This window comes from Phascolarctos cinereus, unplaced genomic scaffold (assembly GCF_003287225.1).
Source record: "Phascolarctos cinereus isolate Bilbo 61053 unplaced genomic scaffold, phaCin_HiC Scaffold_3;HRSCAF=262, whole genome shotgun sequence".
NCBI classification, from domain to species: domain Eukaryota; kingdom Metazoa; phylum Chordata; class Mammalia; order Diprotodontia; family Phascolarctidae; genus Phascolarctos; species Phascolarctos cinereus.
Window position 1 is genome coordinate 41,716,839 of NW_027555736.1, and position 18,843 is coordinate 41,735,681.

Below are 18,843 nucleotides of genomic sequence, written 5' to 3' on the forward strand. Positions count from 1 at the left end.
GGGAAATCTCTGAACTGGGACCTCTGGAGACCTGAATTCTAACTCCGTTAGCTAGCTGTGTGGCTTTGAGTAAGTCAGTTCCCTCTCTGGGCAGCTGTCCTCACCTCTATACAATGAGGAGCTTGAAGAGAGTAGGGTCTTCTGAAGCAGAAGTTGGGCAGCTGGGTGGTACAGTGGATAGAATGTCAGGCTTGGAAGCAGAAAGACTCCTCTTCTTCCTGAGTTCAAATCTGGCTTCAGACACATACTAACTGTGTGACCTTGAGCAAGTCACTTAACCCTGTTTGCCTCCATTTTCTCATCTGTAAAATGAACTGGAGAAGGAAATGGCAGACCACTCCAGTATCTCTGGCAAGAAAATCTCTGAATCCGACACAACGAAACAACAGAAGTAGAGGTGTCAAACTCGCTGTCTGAATGTGGCCTTCAGTGCTATTGAGTATGGTCAGTACCATAATAAAATGTAATTGAGAAATTTAACAAAAGAAACTGAAATACAATAAATAATGTTACTTTGTGGTCTTCTAAGTTGATAAGTGGTGACAGAGAACTATTTCTATTTAAATTCGACACTGCTGCCCTACAAGTCAAGAAGACGAGTTCAAATCCAGCCTTGGACACTAGCTGTGTGACTCCTGGCAAGTCACTCAACCTCTGCCTTCCTCAGTTTCCTCGATTGTAAAGCAGAGATATCCCCAGGGTTATCATGAGAATGAAATGAGATGAAATGCTTAGCATAGTGTCTGGTATAGAGTAGCCACCTATCAAACACTTGATCCCTTCTCCCTTCTAAACTCCCTTCCAGCTGGCACTTTCGGGCTAAAATTTTAAGCACTTGTGTCCACACCTAGTTTTCCAAATAAATAGATTTATCTGAGAATGGAAGCTACGTGTTAAAACAATCTTCTTCTTTCAATAGTAAATGGATTCTCTATGTAATTTGGAACTTATTTGAAGATGAAATTTTTACTTTAAATTTTTTCATTATTTATTTATTTATTTTTAACATTAATTTTTTAAAAAAATTTTGGGTTCTAAATTCTCTCCCTTTTTCCAGCCCCTATACAACACGTTGAGAATGCAAAAAATGTGATATCAATTAGACATGTGAAGTCATGCAAAACAGATTTGCAAAAGAAGAAAAGCAAGAAAAATAAAGTGAAAAAAAAAGTGTGCTTCAATCTGTGCTTAGAGTTCATCAGTTCTTAAATAGGAAAATTTTAGCAGCCTCTTCCAAGGCCGGGACTTTGATCTGCGTATTAATTTGTGGATGGAGTAAGGAAAGAGCCTAGACCAGGAAAGGCTGTGCCGTGCCGGATCCTTGTGTTTAGATCTGACATTGGAAAGCTTCTGAAGTATCAACTCAGAGGACTCGGGTTCAAATCCCTGTCACTACCTGTATAACTCTGGCCAGTCTCTTCACCTCTCTTGGCCTTAGTTCCCTTAACTGTAAAAGTGGCCTTTATGGTTTCTTCTGTTTCTAAATCTAAGCTCTCATGATCGTACTATGCTGGGAAAAGGGAGGACTGACTGACTTCATCTGGCATGAAGTCAATTCATAGACTGATGCTACTGATCCTAGTTCAAACCAAAGTAGGGGCCTCATGGCATGGCCTTTCTCACAATTCTCATCTTGTCAAAAAGTGGGAGTTCGCATATTTGTATGACCCTAAGCAAGTCATTTAACCTCTATGTGCCTCCATTTCCTCATCTGTAAAATGAAGAAGTTAGACTCCATGACATCTAAGGCACTCTCTAACTCTAAATTTATTTTCTTTAGATCCTATAAAACTCAGACCGTATGTGAAGCTTAAGTGAAGAGGTAGATTAAATATGGCCATGGACACTAGCCTGTGAGCAGGGCATGTTGGGAAGAGCATTAGGCTTAGGGATCAGAGGTCACCATTGAATATGCAAACTGGAAGGAACCATAGTTTACATCCATCTCAGCTGGCCCCCCCATTTTACAGATAAGAATATTGAGGTACATCAAGTTAAAGTCTTTCATTTTACAGATGAAGAAACTGAGGCCTGGAAAGGGGAAATCATTTTTCTAATTTCTGATTCTAGATTTGATACAGAGTAATTCTCATCACAGAGGGCAAAGCATATGCAATGCCTGCAAGGTGCCCCCCCCTGCTCCTCTCAATCTCTTCCAAAGGGCTGAGACCATGTGATTTTTGGTCATTAGAAATGTGATGGAAAGGTTCATTTGCATAGCTTTGTAGTTAGGCCAATGACCCTAGGCTCAGTTCTGAGACTTAATGGTGTCCTAATAAAATGATGATGATTTTTTAAAAAATTGTATCATCTATTCCCTTTTAACCCAGACAGAATTCCCAAGCCAATCTTTGGACTTGATTAAGAAATTCCTCTTGGCAGCCTTGAATTCCTACTTCATACCCGGGAACCGAAGTACCATTGAGGCCATTTCATGCACACTTGCCTTCAGTTGTTCTGCAGAAGTCTGATGAACAAAGAGCTCTAACAGGATATTGAGTATAATGATGAAACAATATCTCATCGTTTCTCCATTCATATCCAATGATGCATCAAAGGGCTTGTCTGCTCTATGATCATGGCACGATGAAAAAAGCCTTGGCTATGGAGTCAAAGGATCTGGGTTCAGGTCCCCGTTATGATGCTTTCTACCTATGTGATTTTGGGCAAATCAACTAGCTTCCCTGGGCCTCAGTTCCTTCATCTGTAAAAAGAGGTGGTTGGATTGGATGGCCAATGAGGTCCCTCACACCTGGAGATCCATGATACTCTATACAGTTAAGAATCAGATCACTTAGCTTTGCAGTACAAGTGGTTCCCAAGGCTTGGGATGAAAGAATAAGAGAATCAGGGTCTTGGGTAAAGAGCGTCAAGAGTAGGGAGGAAGAAAATTACAAGGAGGTAGTCAGAGACTTTGGTCTTCCAGAGTGAGGCCATGCTGGACCTATTCAGGTCCATGGTTTTTCATTGTTGTTGGTATTTCATTATGGGGAACCTGGTCCCCTAGACTTATGATGAAAACAGAACTAAATCCTAACCTCAGCAGGAAGTCTCGGGAATGGAGCCCTCTTGTATTAGACTCAGAGGTGGCTTCAAGATTCTTCCTGACACCAGGAAAGAAGAGCAGCAAGTTTCCCAGATGATGTCAGAGAATGGTAATTTTGTTGATCTCTTTCAGTCATTTTCAGCTGTGTCTGACTCTTCGTGACTCCATTTAGGTGTTCTTGGCAAAGACACTGGAGTGGTTGGCCATTTCCTTCTCCAGCTCATTTTATAGATGAAGAAACTAAGGCAAATGGGGTTAATTGACTTGTCTAGGGTCACACAGCTAGTAAATGTCTGAGGACAGAGTTGAACTCAGGAAGATGAATCTTCTTGAATTAAATGACTTGCCCAGGGTCACACAGCTAGTAAGTGTCTGAGACCACATTTGAACTCAGGAAAATTAATGTTCCTGACTCTAGATCCAATGCTCTATCCACTGCACCACCTAGTTGCCCAACAACAGAGAACACTGAAGAGCTGATCAAAGTCCATCCTTTCCTAAGGAAGCAATAGCTGAGACGTCAAATAAAGAAATAAACATGCATCCCTGATGGATAGACTCTAAAATTAAGGGCGGTACTTCAGGTAGGGAAATGTCAAGATGAAAAGAATTCAAATCCTGCCTCAGACACTTACTAGCTGTGTGACCCTGGGCAAGTCACTTAACCTCTGTCTGTCTCAGTTTCCTCATTTGTAAAATCCAGATAATAATAGCACCTTGTGAGGATCAAATGAGATAATGTTTTTGAAGCACTTTGCAAACTTTAAGGAACTATATAAATGTTACTACTTATCTGTGGAAAGATGCTGCATTAGAGAGAGACAAAGACAGGTACTAATTGACTTTTATTTAATAAACATGGGCTTGTCCTTGGAAATAGAAAAATAAAAATTTTCTGCCTTCAAGGAGGTTTCATTCTACTGAAGGAAAAATATGAATATAGGTAAAGAAATACAAAGCATATACAAAATAAATACCATATAATTTGGGGAGGTGAAAAGTCCTTCCAATGGGGAAAGCATAAGATTTCTATAGGCCTTCATAGAATATGGAAGGCTTCTTGAGTTTTCATGTTTTCTTATGCAAAAGACATCAGTCCAGCTGAAGAAAGTGGGCCTGTAAGTGCCGAACTCCTAAGTCGAGGAGGGATTCTCACAAGGGCTGGGAGTTTTTCCCCACAGAACCAGCAGAGAGGTAGAACAATTACTACCCGGGATTTTTTTTTTTTAAAGTTAGGGGCAGAGAAGGAATGGCATTGGACAAAGGACATCAAACTGCCTAACACATAGAATGATCTCAGAGCAAAATGGACTGCCTTAGTGTAGCTACTTACCAAGTATGACATAGGTATAATTCTTGTCTAGGTAATACTTGGATCAGAAAGCCAGTCAGACTTCTTGCTCAGATGTTTTATGATTCTGTGACATATTCTAACATGACGTATGTTTAGAATTCCATGGAATTGGTAGGCAAATACAACTTCCTCCTCAAAAGGGAAAGACAGGAAGGCATATACAAAGTATGTGGATTTTATAACAGCCAAGGAGCTTTTGGGCTGGGTCTGAGTAATAAATTACTCATTGCAAATATTCACAGCATTTCCTAAAGGTGGGAGACTGGGCACCCTCTCCAAAAGAGAGTAAATATTCCAATATATGAAGAAGGAAAGGACAGACACACTGGGGAGGGCAGGGAAGAGGATGGATGGTAACAGGCCTGGTGAAATATTGCCTTGGCCTTTCCAAGCCTGCCCCTCAAAGGATGTGACACAGTTTTCACTTCCTGAGAAGCTCTCTTTTTTGCCAAGCTGAATCCCATAGCCCTAAATCTCCCTGAGAGGAATCTGGCAAGAGCAAGAGACCTGAATGGGGACACAGAAACCCACACATCAGGCTTCCCATGGGTAGGGCAGTGAGGAGAAAGAGCTGCCCTGATGCCTGAAGGACTTTGCTGGCCCAGCTTTTCAACAACAGAGGAAGGTTCAGCATTCTTTCACTTCTTCATCCACCCATCATGGGCCCACTTGTGGAACATACTATACTAGAGAGGATGGAGGAGATACCAAGATGAACAAGTTTCTTGTGTATAGGGAAAAAGTAATCAATGAAAGTCTCATAGAGGAGGTAATTTTTGAACTAGGCCTTGAAGAATGTATAGGATATCAATAGACAGAGATTAGGTATATGAGGGGTGGCAGGGGAAGGTAAACCTCAGACCAAGGGAATAAATAAAGACAGAGAAGGTAGGAAAAGTTTAGATCTTATATGAGGGGGAGAAGGAGACATTGAGTGATCTGATTTGGCTAGAATGTAGGATATGTGTTCCAGGATGGTCAGCCATTCGAGGAAAGGACATCAATCATGGTCAGAGAAATTATCTAACCATTTATTTTGATGTCAAGGAAATGGGGAGGCTTGGCAGGCCCATCTGTAACACAACCAACCCAGTTTCTAATCTTGGCTGATAATCCTGGGTTTTGCCATAGGCACAGGTGAGATTCAGGAATCAGATGGTGCCAAGCGGACAGTTGACATTTTTTGTTCCCAAGTCTGTTTAAAGCTCATTGAGGAATTTACTTTTTCTTGCCCCCCTCCTTTTTTGCTTCCTCACCAAAGTTTCAGATGTGGGATTCAAACCCAGGGAACCTGGTCTGTTAGGGCACTACATCCTACCCATGACTGTAGCTTCATGCAAATGGCCCCACTGAGGCCTTCCTTCCCTCAATGTGTTCTTATACTCAGGCTAGTCAGGTATGCTTTCAATAGTCTGGGAAGAAAATAATATACTTGTGAGTCCAACAATCCTGAGTAAGCCCGAAGAAGGGATACCTGGGCAGGAACAATTCTTGGTGTCTTGTCCTCTCTCCTTGTGGATTCAGCAATCATTTCCCATTGTGTAGTGGAAAAGAGTGAGTAGGGAGCAGCTAGGTGGTGCAGTGGATAGAGCACCGGCCCTGGATTCAGGAGGACCTGAGTTCAAATCCAGCCTCAGATACATATGTGTGACCCTGGGCAAGTCACTTAACGCCCATTCCCCCCACAAAAAAAAAGAATATGTAAATAGATAGAGTACTGGGCCTGGAGCTGGGAAGATCTGAGTTCAAATCAGTCTCAGACACTCAGCCGTATCTTCTTTCCCCCCTGTACACAAGAAACTTGTTCATCTTGGTATCTTCTCCATCCTCTCTAGTACAGCATGTTTCTCAAGTGGGCCCATGGTATGTGGATGAAGAGCTGAAAGAACGCTGAACCTTCCTCTGTTGGTGAAAAGCTGGGCCAGCAAAGTCCTTCAGGCATCTGGGCAGCTCTTTCTTCTCACCACCTACCCATGGGAAGCCTGATGTGTGGGTTTCTGTTCCCCATTCAGGCCTCTTGCTCCTGCCAGGCTAGTCACCTAACCTCTGTTTCCTCAATTGTCTAATGGGGCTAATAACAGCACCTACCTCACAGGCTTCATCTGAAGATGATATACCATCATATAATATAATATAATATGATATAATTAATACAATATAATATGATATGATATGATACAATGTGATGTGACGTTATGTGACGTGACTTGATATGACATGATACAATATGATACAATGTAATATGACATATAACATGATATAATATAACGTAATATAATATTAGCACTGGAATGGATACAGAGTAATTCTCATCTTGGAGGGCAAAGCATATGCAATGACTGCAAGGTTGCAACCCTACTCCTCTCAATCTTTTCCAAAGGGCTAAGCCTATTTCATTTTTGGTCATTAGAAATGTGATGGAAAGGTTCATTTGCATAGCTTTGCAGTTAGGTCAATGATCCCAGGCTCAGTTCTAAGAGTTAATGGTATCCTAATAAAATGAAGATGAAAATAAGTTGACAGTTCCTGGCACACAGTAGGCACCATTCACATGCTTGTTCTCTTCCCTCTTTATGTATGTTGTCTTTCCACTCTCTCCCTGAATTAGAGTGTAAACTCCTTGAGGGGTAGGTTCTGTCTTGTTGGCTTGTATTTGTATTTCCAATTTGTATCCCATCCTACCTCCTGGGCGGGCTTTTATTACATGGAATTGGTAGGCAAATACAGCTTTCTTCTCAAAATGGAAAGACAAGGAGGTACATACAAAATACTGTGGATTTTATGACAGCCAACAAGCTTTTGGGCTTTATTTATCTGGTGTTCTTCCAGTATTATTGTGTGGCTCTAAGAAAACCATAATATCCAAAGAATTGAATTTGAGGTCTCTAAGGACTAGATTATACAAAGGCAGCAGAGTTGGTGGGCATGAGTAGACTGTAGCACATTATAGACAAGGAATTACAGAGGAGAGTTGGTGTAAAGAATGTCAAAGAAAAATATGAATGAGAAAAAAAATAGGCTGTCACATGGCAACAGGGAGGAATAAGCAACAGGCATTGGTATGGAGGAGGAAAACCCCCAGTAGGTTGGGTAGAGCCCCTGTTGTGATCTATGAGAAGGATATGGGCAGGCATGAATAGGTTACAATTGACATCAGCGGAAAGAATACCTATATGAATGATATCCCAAGATCCCTTAGACCATTTGAACAAGGCTGAAAAGGTGGCTTAGAGGTAGATTTCAGGAAGGGCCTTGAATGCCAGGCTAAGGGTTTTCATTGAATAATCAGCCAATCAGCATTTGTAAATGCCTACCAAGTGCCAGGTACTATGCTAAGCCCTGGGGATACAAAAAGAGGCAAAAGCCTCACTCAAGAATCTAATGTACTAATTACAGGCAATGGGGAGCCCCCGAAGGGTTCTAAGCAGCAAACCAGAGGGAACCAGTGGGTACACAGAGGGTGTCAGAGGTACCAAAAACCATCAAAGAAAGCTAAGCACAATTGTGTAGTGGAAAGGACAGCCGCTGGAAGGAATGTACATGCTGAATACCATAATGTAAAAACCGTCAGCTGAACTCAGATTAAGAGGAAATGGCCAATCTGGAATGAGGACAGAGGAAGCCTGGGGGTCTACTGTCAGAGAAGCTCACTTGGTTGGTTCTCTTTGCTGACATAGTTTTTCTTCATTACAAAAGTAACTACTGTGATGTCAAAAAATAATAATAAAAAGCATCACTATATGGGATAGGGAGTGAGCCTGTGGTTTTACTGATATACAGAACTCCCAGATAAGGAAACTCTCTCCACTGATGCAGATAAATACCTTCTGGGCAGCTTACCATGCTAGAGAGTTACCCTGAGGGCTATAGAGAGGTTAAGTTACTTGCCCAGGGTCACTAAACCTGGTAATAGATATTTTTTAAAGGCTACCAGACTTTTAGGAGCTGGTCACATTCAAGTTCCAGCTTGAATCACTTCCCTTTTCTGGATCTCAATTTGCATATCTATAAAATGAGCAGATTTGACTGGATGACCCTGAATGACCTTCCCAGTTCTGACTGGATTCCATGAATCCAAGGGTAGGACTCATTAAGCTGGAAGAATTCAACAGAGCCATATGGCTTCTTTCTGAGAGCTGTGAAAAAGGCAAACAGCACAAAAGTGGCAGAAGGAAACAGATCCTTCACAACCTAGAATAGCCACCTACTTCCCTACAAGGGGCCTTACTCAACCACCCAAGGTTATCATTAGATCAGGGAGTGAGGGGCTGGGCTTTTGAACCAAGCATTAAACTGTAATGTCAAGCCAAATCTGGCCTTATTCAGTGTGGGCTCAGGAAGATTCTTAGAAAGACAAAGAAGAAAAAAAGTAGGGAAGAGAAGAGTAGTTAGTCTCCTTTCCAAAGATCTTGATGAAATTTGATTTCTGAGGTCACATTTCTACATCAGGCCCCTGGTTTACTCCAAATACATCCTTAGGAAAATATGACCTTTATGGCTTCCAAGGGATCCACACAGCCCAATTTATTCTTAGAAGCCTCTCAACTCCAATTCTTCACCTGCTATTAATAATTGACATTTAGACAGCACTGTAAGAGAAAGCAGTAACATTTTCTCTGATGTGTATATACATCATCCAATTTGAGCCTTCCATCTGACCTGTAAGATAGCTGCTACTGTTATACCCATTTTACAGATAAGGAAAACTCAAGGTCAAATGTCTTGCCCAAGCTTGTACAACTAGTAAGTTTTGAATCCAGGTTCTCCTGACCCAAAGACCATTGCTGTATCTACCATTACTACTACTACATGGTACCAGGATAGTAATGTGACTGTGTGACTCCTCAGGAAAGATCACAGGTTTCTCTTAAGTAAAAAATAATTAAATTCATCATCATACCTAGCATTTATCTAGCACCTTAAGGTTTGTAAAGCACTTTACCTGTTAAGTCATTGATCCCTGTGAGGAAGGTGCTAAAAAAAAAAAGCCTCAAAAGGCTCTTCACTGATACTGAAATGGGACAAGGAATCATAATGATTTAGAAACAGCCATTGTCAAGAACTTGCAAATAGCAGTGATCAGTCCTTTGCTTGGCAGGCAGACTTCTGCTACCCATGGAGTGGCACAGCCAGACGGGAAGAGACTCGGGGAAGGTAGGAGCTGTCACAGACTTAACTCCCTGTTCCTTAACCAGGAAGAAACGAGAGAGCATCCAGAGGAGGGCCAGACATGGGGTTGGGGGGGGAGAGGCCTTTGGTTCCTGCCTGTGGTGATCAGTCTAGGCAAGTGGGATGTTTAACCTAGAAAAGAGAAGACTGGGGGGAGAATAGAGGTGGGATATGATCGATGTCCTCAAATATTCTACTACGAATCACTGACATTTATGTCGAGCTTGCTGTGTGCTTAAGTGCTTTAGAATGATTACCTCATCTGATCCTCAAAACAACCCTGTGAGGTATATGCTATTATTACCCCAATTTTACTGATGAGGAAACCGAGGCAGACAGAGGTTAAGTGATTTGCTCAGCATCACACAAGTAGTAAGGGTCCAAATTCAGATTTGAACAATGATCTTCCCGACTCCAGGCATGCTCTATCCACTGTGCTGTTCAGTTGCGTCCAACTCTCCATGACCCCATTTGGGGTTTTCTTGGCAAAGATACTCAAGTGGTTTGCTATTTCCCTCTCCAGCCCATTTTACAGATGAGGAGCTGAGGCAAACAGGGGTAAATGACTTGTCCGGAGTCACAGAGCCAGTAGATTTGAACTCGTGAAAATGAGTCTTCTGACTTCAGGCTCAGCGCTCTACGCACTACGGCGCCGCCTAGTAGACGACTGAAGCACCCAGCTGACTAGGAAATACTTGAAGGGGTTATTGCTATTGGTTCTTCATTCTGGAAGAGGACCGATGATCTCAAGAGGGGATTGAGCGGAAGAAAGACGAGACTTGTTTTTCATTTGGCTCTAGAGGATAGGACCAGGAGCAAAGTGTGGAAATTGGCACGGTAGAGGTGAACTTGAGTTTCCCACAGTTAGAACTACCAAAAACAGAATGGGTTCCATTCAGACTTAAAAGGAAGTGGATTAGGGCTCTTTAAGCAATTAATAGATGCCTAACATACACTTGTTGCATATGTTATAAAAGGGATTTTTTTTTCAGGTATGGTTTAGACTGCATGGACGTTAAATGTCGCTTGCTTGAAGCATCATACAAATATCGTCTCTTCAGTCAGCTTGGTGTGGTGGATAGAAAAATAGCCTCAACAAAGACCTGGATTCAAATCCTACCTCTGACATACTGGCCGTGAGACCCTGGACAAGTCACTGAACGAGGCAGCTCTTTAAGTTACCGAGAAGGACCAACTTGCATTGGTTGAAGGCATTCCCTCCCCTGTGAGTTGCTTATACCACTGAAGTCAAAGGACCAGTTCCCATTCTACTAAGATTTTTATTCCAACCCAAATTCTATAAAATAGAGCTACCCTCAGGCCCTGACTCAAACATTGGAGAGTAAAATAAGGCAGCAGATTAGAAACATCAGGATACATGGACAGGAACAGGACAATAAAGGTATTAGTGGAAGAAAGAGACAGAAGAATTAGGAAAAGCAAACACTAGAACTATAAGTACTAGATGGGGTCATTCAGCATTGGAGGTGAAACAGTCTCATGCCTTAATGACCCAGCTTCATGGCACAGCCAATAGAGCCTTGGGCCTGGAGTCAGGAAAACCTGAATTCAAATCTAGTCTCAGACATTTACTAGCTATGCAAATTGCTTAACTTCTCTCAACCTCAATTTTCTCATCTGTAAAATGGAGATAATAATGGCGCCTTCCTCCCAGTGTTGTTGTAAGGATCCAATGAGATAGTACTTGTAAAGCACATAGTACAGTAGCTGGTACATAGTAGGTGCTTAATAAATGCTTTTTCCTTCCCTTAATATCCCCTCTCTTATGTAGCACTGAACAATCAGGAACATTAATGATGATGCCCCTGAGGTATCTATAAAAACTTGCATTACATTCAGATTATTCTTCCTCAGAAAGTAGGATGTTTCATTAAAAAAAAAAAGGTTGATCTTCAAAAATCTTGGCACATAAGATAAGTTGCAGTCACCTGAGATATCCCCTGGCTATATGGTACAGTGGATGGAGTACTGGACCTGGAGTCGGGAAGACTTCAGTTCAAATCTGGCCTCAGAGCCTTACCAGCTGTATGACCCTGGTTATTCTTATTCACTTGTTTCAGTCATGTCTGCCTTGGGATTTGAGGCTTTCTTGGCAAAGATACTAGAATGGTTTGCCATTTCCTTCTCCAGCTCATTTTACACATGAGGAAACTGAGGCAAGCTGGGTTAAGGGACTTGTCTAGGGTCACACAGCTAAGAAGTGTGAGGCCAGATTTGAATTCAGGAAGAGGAATTTTCCTGATTCCAGGCCCTGGGCAAGTCCTGTGTGACCCCATTTACCATTTTCATTCTTCCTTTTCTAGAGCAAGACTCATCCTCTTTGACACAGTTTTGTATGTACTTATTATCTCCTCCCATAGAATATAACCTTTTTGTAAGTAGAGATTATTTCATTCTTTGTACTCATGTTCCCAGCATCTAGCACAGTGCCTGACACATTGTTAGAGATGCTCAACAAATACTTGTTGGTTGACAGAGGGGAAAAAAGGAAAATAAAATTACATAGAACATTTTTGCCTTCTCTGTTGCTAGTGATCATTGTTCTATGCAACCCAGACAATAATCCTGTTTAATCTCTTTCTTTGCTCTTCTCTGCATATAACCCCCACACCTTTTCTTTTCTCAATTTCACCTTATTCTAAATTTTACTATTCACAATATATTCTTATAGGACTATGCTACACACACACACACACTTTCTCTTATGTCCTCACTTCCATCTTCTGTACATATATTTAAAATCTGCATTCTCTTCACATGGAGGGATATTCCCTGCTGTAAGAAGGACCTCGTGTTTATTACTTAGCTATGGATTTCCCTTAGCTCCCGTCTGCATGAGTGCAGGGCTATGTCATTTGAGACAACAAAAATTTAGTGAGCGCCTGACTCGACAGTGCTTGGCACACAGTAGGCGCTATATAAATGCTTATTCCCTCCCTCTCCCCTCTGTAAGTGTTGGGGTGAAAAACAAAACATACCCTGCCTTTAGGGAGCTTATATTTCACTAAAAGGTTCATGAATTTAGTGTTTCAAGATTTGCCATTTCAGAGAGTGGTAGCTGAACATGACCATATGTTTATCTATTCATGGGACATTTCCTGGAAAAATGAATTATTTTCATCTGTCTTCCAGCATCTAAGCAAATATAGGCTAATCACTAATTCAACTGCTCATGTATTTATCAGACACCTACATTCAGGCAGTTGTTGTTAGGTGCTAGAGGTATGAAGGCAAAAAGGGGAAGCACATTCCCTGCTCTTAGAGAGTGGATGGATACCACATTTAAACAGATATAGAAATACAATTTTAAAATGTTTCATATTAAGAAGATATACTCCTACAATTAGACTTAGGAATAAGAGAGGCAAGCATAATCGGAATGAAGATCATTTGAGAGGGGAATGGAGAAACAAGATTGTCATGGGAATAGAACATAGGCCACCCACCAGGAGAGAAGAAAGTCTGACCAATTCATTCCCCTGATTGGAAATCCTTAGCGACTACCTATTGCCTCTAGGATAAAACACACACAAAAGAAAAAAAAATGCCTCAGCCTGTCACTTAAAGAGTTCCACAATCTGGCTGTGATCTACCTTTCTAGCCTTATTTCACATTTATTCCCTCTTACCCACTCTAAGCTCCAATAAAGCTGGACTACCAGCTGTTCCCCAGATTTGACATGCCATCTCTCATCACTTATGCATTCCTGAAAGCTGCAGCCCACACCTTGAATACCATCCCTTATCTTTGCCTGTCAGAATGCCTTATCTTTCTGCAAGATTCAATTCAAGTGCTAACTCCTCTAAATTCTCTGATCTCTGCCCTGCCCTCCCTCAACCAGTCCCACCTCCCCACGCTGCAGTTGCTGGTGCGCTCCCCTTCCCCAAATTACCTTCTATTTATTTATCTGTGTACATGTTAAATCCCACCCCAGCACCCAGTGAAATATAAGCTCCCTAAAGGCAGGGTATGTTTTGTTTTTCACCCCCAACACTTACAGAGGGGAGAGGGAGGGAATAAGCATTTATATAGCACCTACTGTGTGCCAAGCACTGTTAAGTCAGGTGCTCACTAAATTTTTGTTGGAGTAAATAGATGGATTCACCTCAGACATTTCAGGGCCAACCCATAACAGACTGATAGAGAAATAAGGCTAAGGGAAGGGCACAGCAGATAAGCCCCAGAATTGGTAGCAGCCTCGTACCAAGCCCGCACCACAAAGCCAGTGCCCCCAAACCCAGCAGCATGCTCTGGAGGAAGGGGTAATGCCATACATCCAGGGTAGTGGAGTCAGCTGGAGACCAGAGGGTCCTCCAGATGGATATGAAGTGTCCATGTTAGCTCTTGGGGGAAAAAATGACTTGAGCTTCCGCTAGGCAGCTTGACTTTTAGATTTGAACCCCCTAATTGAGGGCACATTTCTTCAGCTTTTAACTCTAATTGGCTAAACCAATTCATGCTGGAGGCAGCATGTTATAATCCAAAGAGCTCTGAATTTGAATCCTGACTATGTTGCTTGCCACTTGTGTGACCCTAGGCAAGTGGGCCTCAGTTACATCTTTATGAATTGAGGGGGCTGGACTCCATGGTCTTCTAAGGTCTCTTCCAGCTCTGACTCCAGGACCCTGTGATATGCTTATGTGCACCCTTTCAACATCTGTGGCCTTATGGTTACTCTGATATTGGGACAGTAGGATCTTTGGATCAAGTCTTCTCCCTTATCAAACCATTGATCCTGAACTCCACCCCAGGATGACCAGTTGTGCTGCCATAGGAGACAACTATTTACTGAAACATGCCAGCCTTGATTAGGGAGTATATGAATCTGGTTAAGATTCACATCTATAATCAGCTTCAGTTGGGAAGGGGAAAAGATGTGAACAAAGCTACTTTCAAATGAATGCAAGCTGTATGCTGGGTTACTTTCCCTAACTAAAGGATGAGTGGTTTTGGTCCTATGTATTCCAATGTAATCCCCCAAAGCCATCAAGTAGTACCACCCTATCAAGGAAAAGACAGTTTGGGGTAGGAAGTAACCTTGCTCCCAAGGACTGTCAGTCAACAAGTGTTTAAAGTGCCTAATGTGTGCCAGGTATTGTGCCAAATTCTAAGGATACAAAGAAAGTCAAAAATAGTTCCTGCCCTCAAGAAGCTTATATTCTTATGGGAAAAGACATAGTTAACTCTGTACATGCAAGATATATACAGGGTATATGGAAGGCAACCTCATAGGGAAAGCGTTAGAATTTGGGGAAAATGAGGCTGATCTTCATCTTGAAGGAAGCCAGGAAAGCTAAGACAGAAATGAGAGAGAAAATATTTGAGCCATAAGGGATAGCCAAGGAAAAGTCTTAGAGAAAGGCATAGTTTGGAGATTGGAATGTTGTATAGGAAAAATAGAAAGAATATTGTTGCTGGATTGTAGAGTGTGAGGAGGGAAGGAAAGAGTTACTCAAAAGACTGGAAAGCTAAGAAGGGCTTTAAGCACCCAAAGGAGGGCTTCGTGTTGAATCCTAGAGCTACCTGGGAGACACTGGGGTTGATCAAATAGGAGTTTGAGTCACTCACAGGTCATTCCCACTAACCAGGGCTTTCAATAATGAATTGTGGTCTTAATCATAACTGACATTTTATAGCACTTTGAAACTTGTAAAGGACTTTACATATATACACATACATACCCACATATATATTTATATTAATAATATGATATATATACATACACACACATGCAGTCTCGATTTGATGGTCACAACAACCCTGAGAGGTAGATATTATGGCTATATAGCCTCATTTTTCAGACAAACAGGCAGGGGGAAATTTTTGTGATTTGCCTCTGGTCACATAGCCAGTAAGTATCAGAGATGAATTTAAACTCAGGTTTTCCTGACTCCAAGTGCCTTGCTCTATCACTCTCCCCACTCTGCCAAGCTGGTCTTAAGTGGTTTCTTTAAAGATCTTCCACATAACAATATTTCCCTTTTTCCTCAGGTACAACATGGTTGTGAGGGAAAGATAATGGGCACTGCCATATTGTTGTCACATTCTGTTCTTTGCAATCCATTTCCAAAAGTCTCAAGTGTTAATGCCACCAAATTAATGGTCCCTGTGATGGGGCTGGTCTAAAAAAAAAAAGCAAGCATCTACATTCCCTTTATCCTCTCTGTCAGCAAGAAGCAAGGTTCCTTCACCTCTTTAAAGTATTTATCTTTCTAACAGGTTGAAGCAATGCCAGTTCCGCTCTACCTGGGCCCCTTCATAGCTGGTAAACAACCTTAAGACACTATCTTCACTGAGTGCTTTTTACTAAAACTACTTTACCTGAAGAACTAACTCCTGGCTCAGTCCTTACACATCCCCCAGGCACCCAACCTGACAGTATTTCCAGTTGTGCCCGGAAACAGGATCCTCGATACCATGCTACAACACTTGGACCCCAAAGTGGTACTCCTTTGGAGGGCCCTTGGCTGGATTTTGCTTATGTGTCCAGGCCACCAATGTATCCAGGGCATTCTCTCCTTGCCTCTTGAGCTTCTTCCTTCCTCAGTAGGATAATCCCAACCTTAGCCAAGACTGGCAATGTTCCAACCAGCTTTCTTTCCTGAACAGAGGCTCTTTGAAGACTTTCGCATTTTCCCTTCCTAAATTATCAGGAGAAATTAGCAAAGGGACCCTGTGAGTGTGGGTTGTTTTTACCTTGACCTTTTCTGATACTTCGTCATAGAGATTGACATTCAGCCTCTTGATTCCTGGAACATGTAACTTTCTCTTCTTCTTTGACTGAAGCTGGTATTCTGTTCGGGTCTTGACTATCACCTATGGGGGAAGAAACGATTTTGCAACGGAGGTCTCTTAAGTGCCTCACCAGGCACATGCCCCACCCTAAATCCCAAAAGAGTTGCCCAGTAGAATTGGCTACCATCTAGAAATGGAGAAAAAGAACCTACTCTGGTATGATGTCTGGGAGTCAAGAGGCCTGGATTTTAGTACCACTGCTGCTGCTAGCTCACTGTGACCTTTGACCTTAGCTTCCCTGAACTTTTGTTCACGAATACTTTTCTACATGAGAGGGCAGAGATGAAGAAATGAGTCTCTTTTCCTTTTTTTTGGGGGGGAAGGGGGTTGAGTGGGTGATATAATGGTGTAAGGGAAACTGAGGAGGATAGATCCTCCCCAGCCCCCTGTGTAACCGCCTCATGACCTGACATAAAGATAAATGGGAGTTACCAATGCATGGCCGGGATCATGGAGACAGAACATTAAATAACCAACAAACTATGTTACCTGGGAAAGCAGTTCATCTCAAGGAACATTTTTCTTGAAAAAGGTGTGTCCTTGGACAGTTGTCCAAGGAATTGATCACTCCTTGGAGATTTATACAACAAACAGCTATTTGGGGCTGTGATCAAGCCCCAACTTTTGTTAGGATGTGTGCGTGCCTGGACCAAGGATACACACAAAACAAAATATCAAAATTGTTTTTCCCTGGTTTACATGGATATAAAAGGGGTCATTTGGAAAGGGATTTTTGGAGTACTTTGATATCAGAGATAGGGATGCCAAATCTCTGTTGTGTTCCAAAGCTGATCATGTGCACGGCTTCTGCTGAGTCAGAGCAGAATGCTGCTCCGTTGGCTTCCTGACCAGACCTCTTGACCATTCTTCAGTCTCCCCGGTCTATTAGGTATTTGAGCTCACCTAGTCAGTGAGTGTGTATCCTTTCTTTTCTTATTCTCCCTTTTCTTTATTTTGATTATTACTTGTCATATTGAATGTTTTTCTCATCTTTATGTGTGTGTTTTGCTTTAATCATTATTAATCATTGTAAAATAACTGTGATTATTTGTTTACACTGAGTATGTGTCATTATATCTTGAGATCTGAACCTAAATTGAAACTGCGCATTACATAATCCTTTCGATTACAAATGGGTATGTAATATGGCATGCATCATCAGATTTGGCCAATGTATTTGTTGGTTTTGCTTAAATGTTTATTTCTTTTTTGATATATATAAGACTCACTAGAATGGGGATGAAGGAGCTATATCTGAATATGAACAATGTAAAAACAATAAGGCATTGATAAAGTTTTTTTTTAAAGGTTATTTCTCCAGTTATAAAGAGAACATAAAGACATGAACGAATGTACTTCTTCTACACCTCCAATTGTACCATTTTAAATTATAGCTATTGGGAAAGTAATATATCATTATTGCCAAAGGAAAACAAGGTCAAGCATTGGCCTTCACTTTTACATCTTGCAATCCCTAATTCTCCTCAAGGCTTAACTCATGGTACTCCCTTTTATCCCGATCGCCCAAGGGTACCCACTTATGTATTCTGTGGCCCTGGTGGGCACTGCTCTCACATTACCTTGTCTGGGAATGGCTGCTGTAGCTGATTGACATCCAGTGGGGTTATCAAAGGGATGTTGTCAAAGCCATCTTCCCCTCCACCACCTCCGCTGCCCTGTTCCTTGTCTGGCTTCTCTGACAGGTTACTCCCCAATTTCACCATGGTGGTTCAAAATTGTCCTAAAGAAGAGAGACAGCAGGTCAGTTTCCCTGCAGACCAGTCTGGTCTCCCTAAATGCAACCTTTGATCCATGGCACTGTCATAGGACCCATCTGCCACCAGCCTCCTGAATAAGTAATTAAGTATTTTGTCTTATAGTGAATTCTATCATATACTTCTCCAGGTTGGTTAAGTGTATGATCATCTGAACAGTAGAAAGCACAATGAGGGTGGGGCTCTTGTAGACAAAAATCTTTATGATTTAAAGCCCATGCTTCAGTTATGTCATAGAAAACCACACATATGACAGCATGAAGGTTAAGTGAAGACTTCCTCTGAGAGGAAGAGTACACTGGCAGGTATCTTTGAGCTTTTTTTCAAAATTCACTTGACATCCAAACTTTTATTTGGTTAGATTTCCACTAATTTTGGCCCCTCCCCATCATCTCATCGCTGCCAGATGCTCCCCATTCATTCAAGGCAATATAAATATCTTCCCCCTTATAAACAACTTAGCACCCCCTTTGTAAAAGGACCTGACCACAAAAAAGACTAGAAAGGAGGACAGATTGAATTATACCTTCCTTTACATAATATGTATTCCTAAAATGGTTATATTTTGAATTTTGGTAAGATATGGATAGATGGATAGAAAGGCAGATATAGATAGATATGGATAGATGGATAGATAGGTTGCTATGGATAGATAGGTAAATAGATATGGATAAAGAGGTAGA

At 41.7% G+C, this 18,843-nt stretch overlaps 1 protein-coding gene across 2 annotated transcripts in view; it reads right to left on the reverse strand.

Annotated features, from left to right (window-relative positions):
- Positions 1–18,843, reverse strand: part of CALY (calcyon neuron specific vesicular protein) — a 113,581-nt gene that overhangs the window by 14,350 nt on the left and 80,388 nt on the right. For both annotated transcript variants that reach the window (XM_020994462.1, XM_020994463.2), the window contains exons 2-3: positions 17,966–18,126; positions 16,287–16,406 (exon numbers count right to left, since the gene is read on the reverse strand). In XM_020994462.1, coding sequence (XP_020850121.1) covers positions 16,287–16,406; positions 17,966–18,109 — 264 coding nt within the window. In that variant the 5' untranslated portion in view covers positions 18,110–18,126. The remainder of the gene's footprint in view (positions 1–16,286; positions 16,407–17,965; positions 18,127–18,843) is intronic.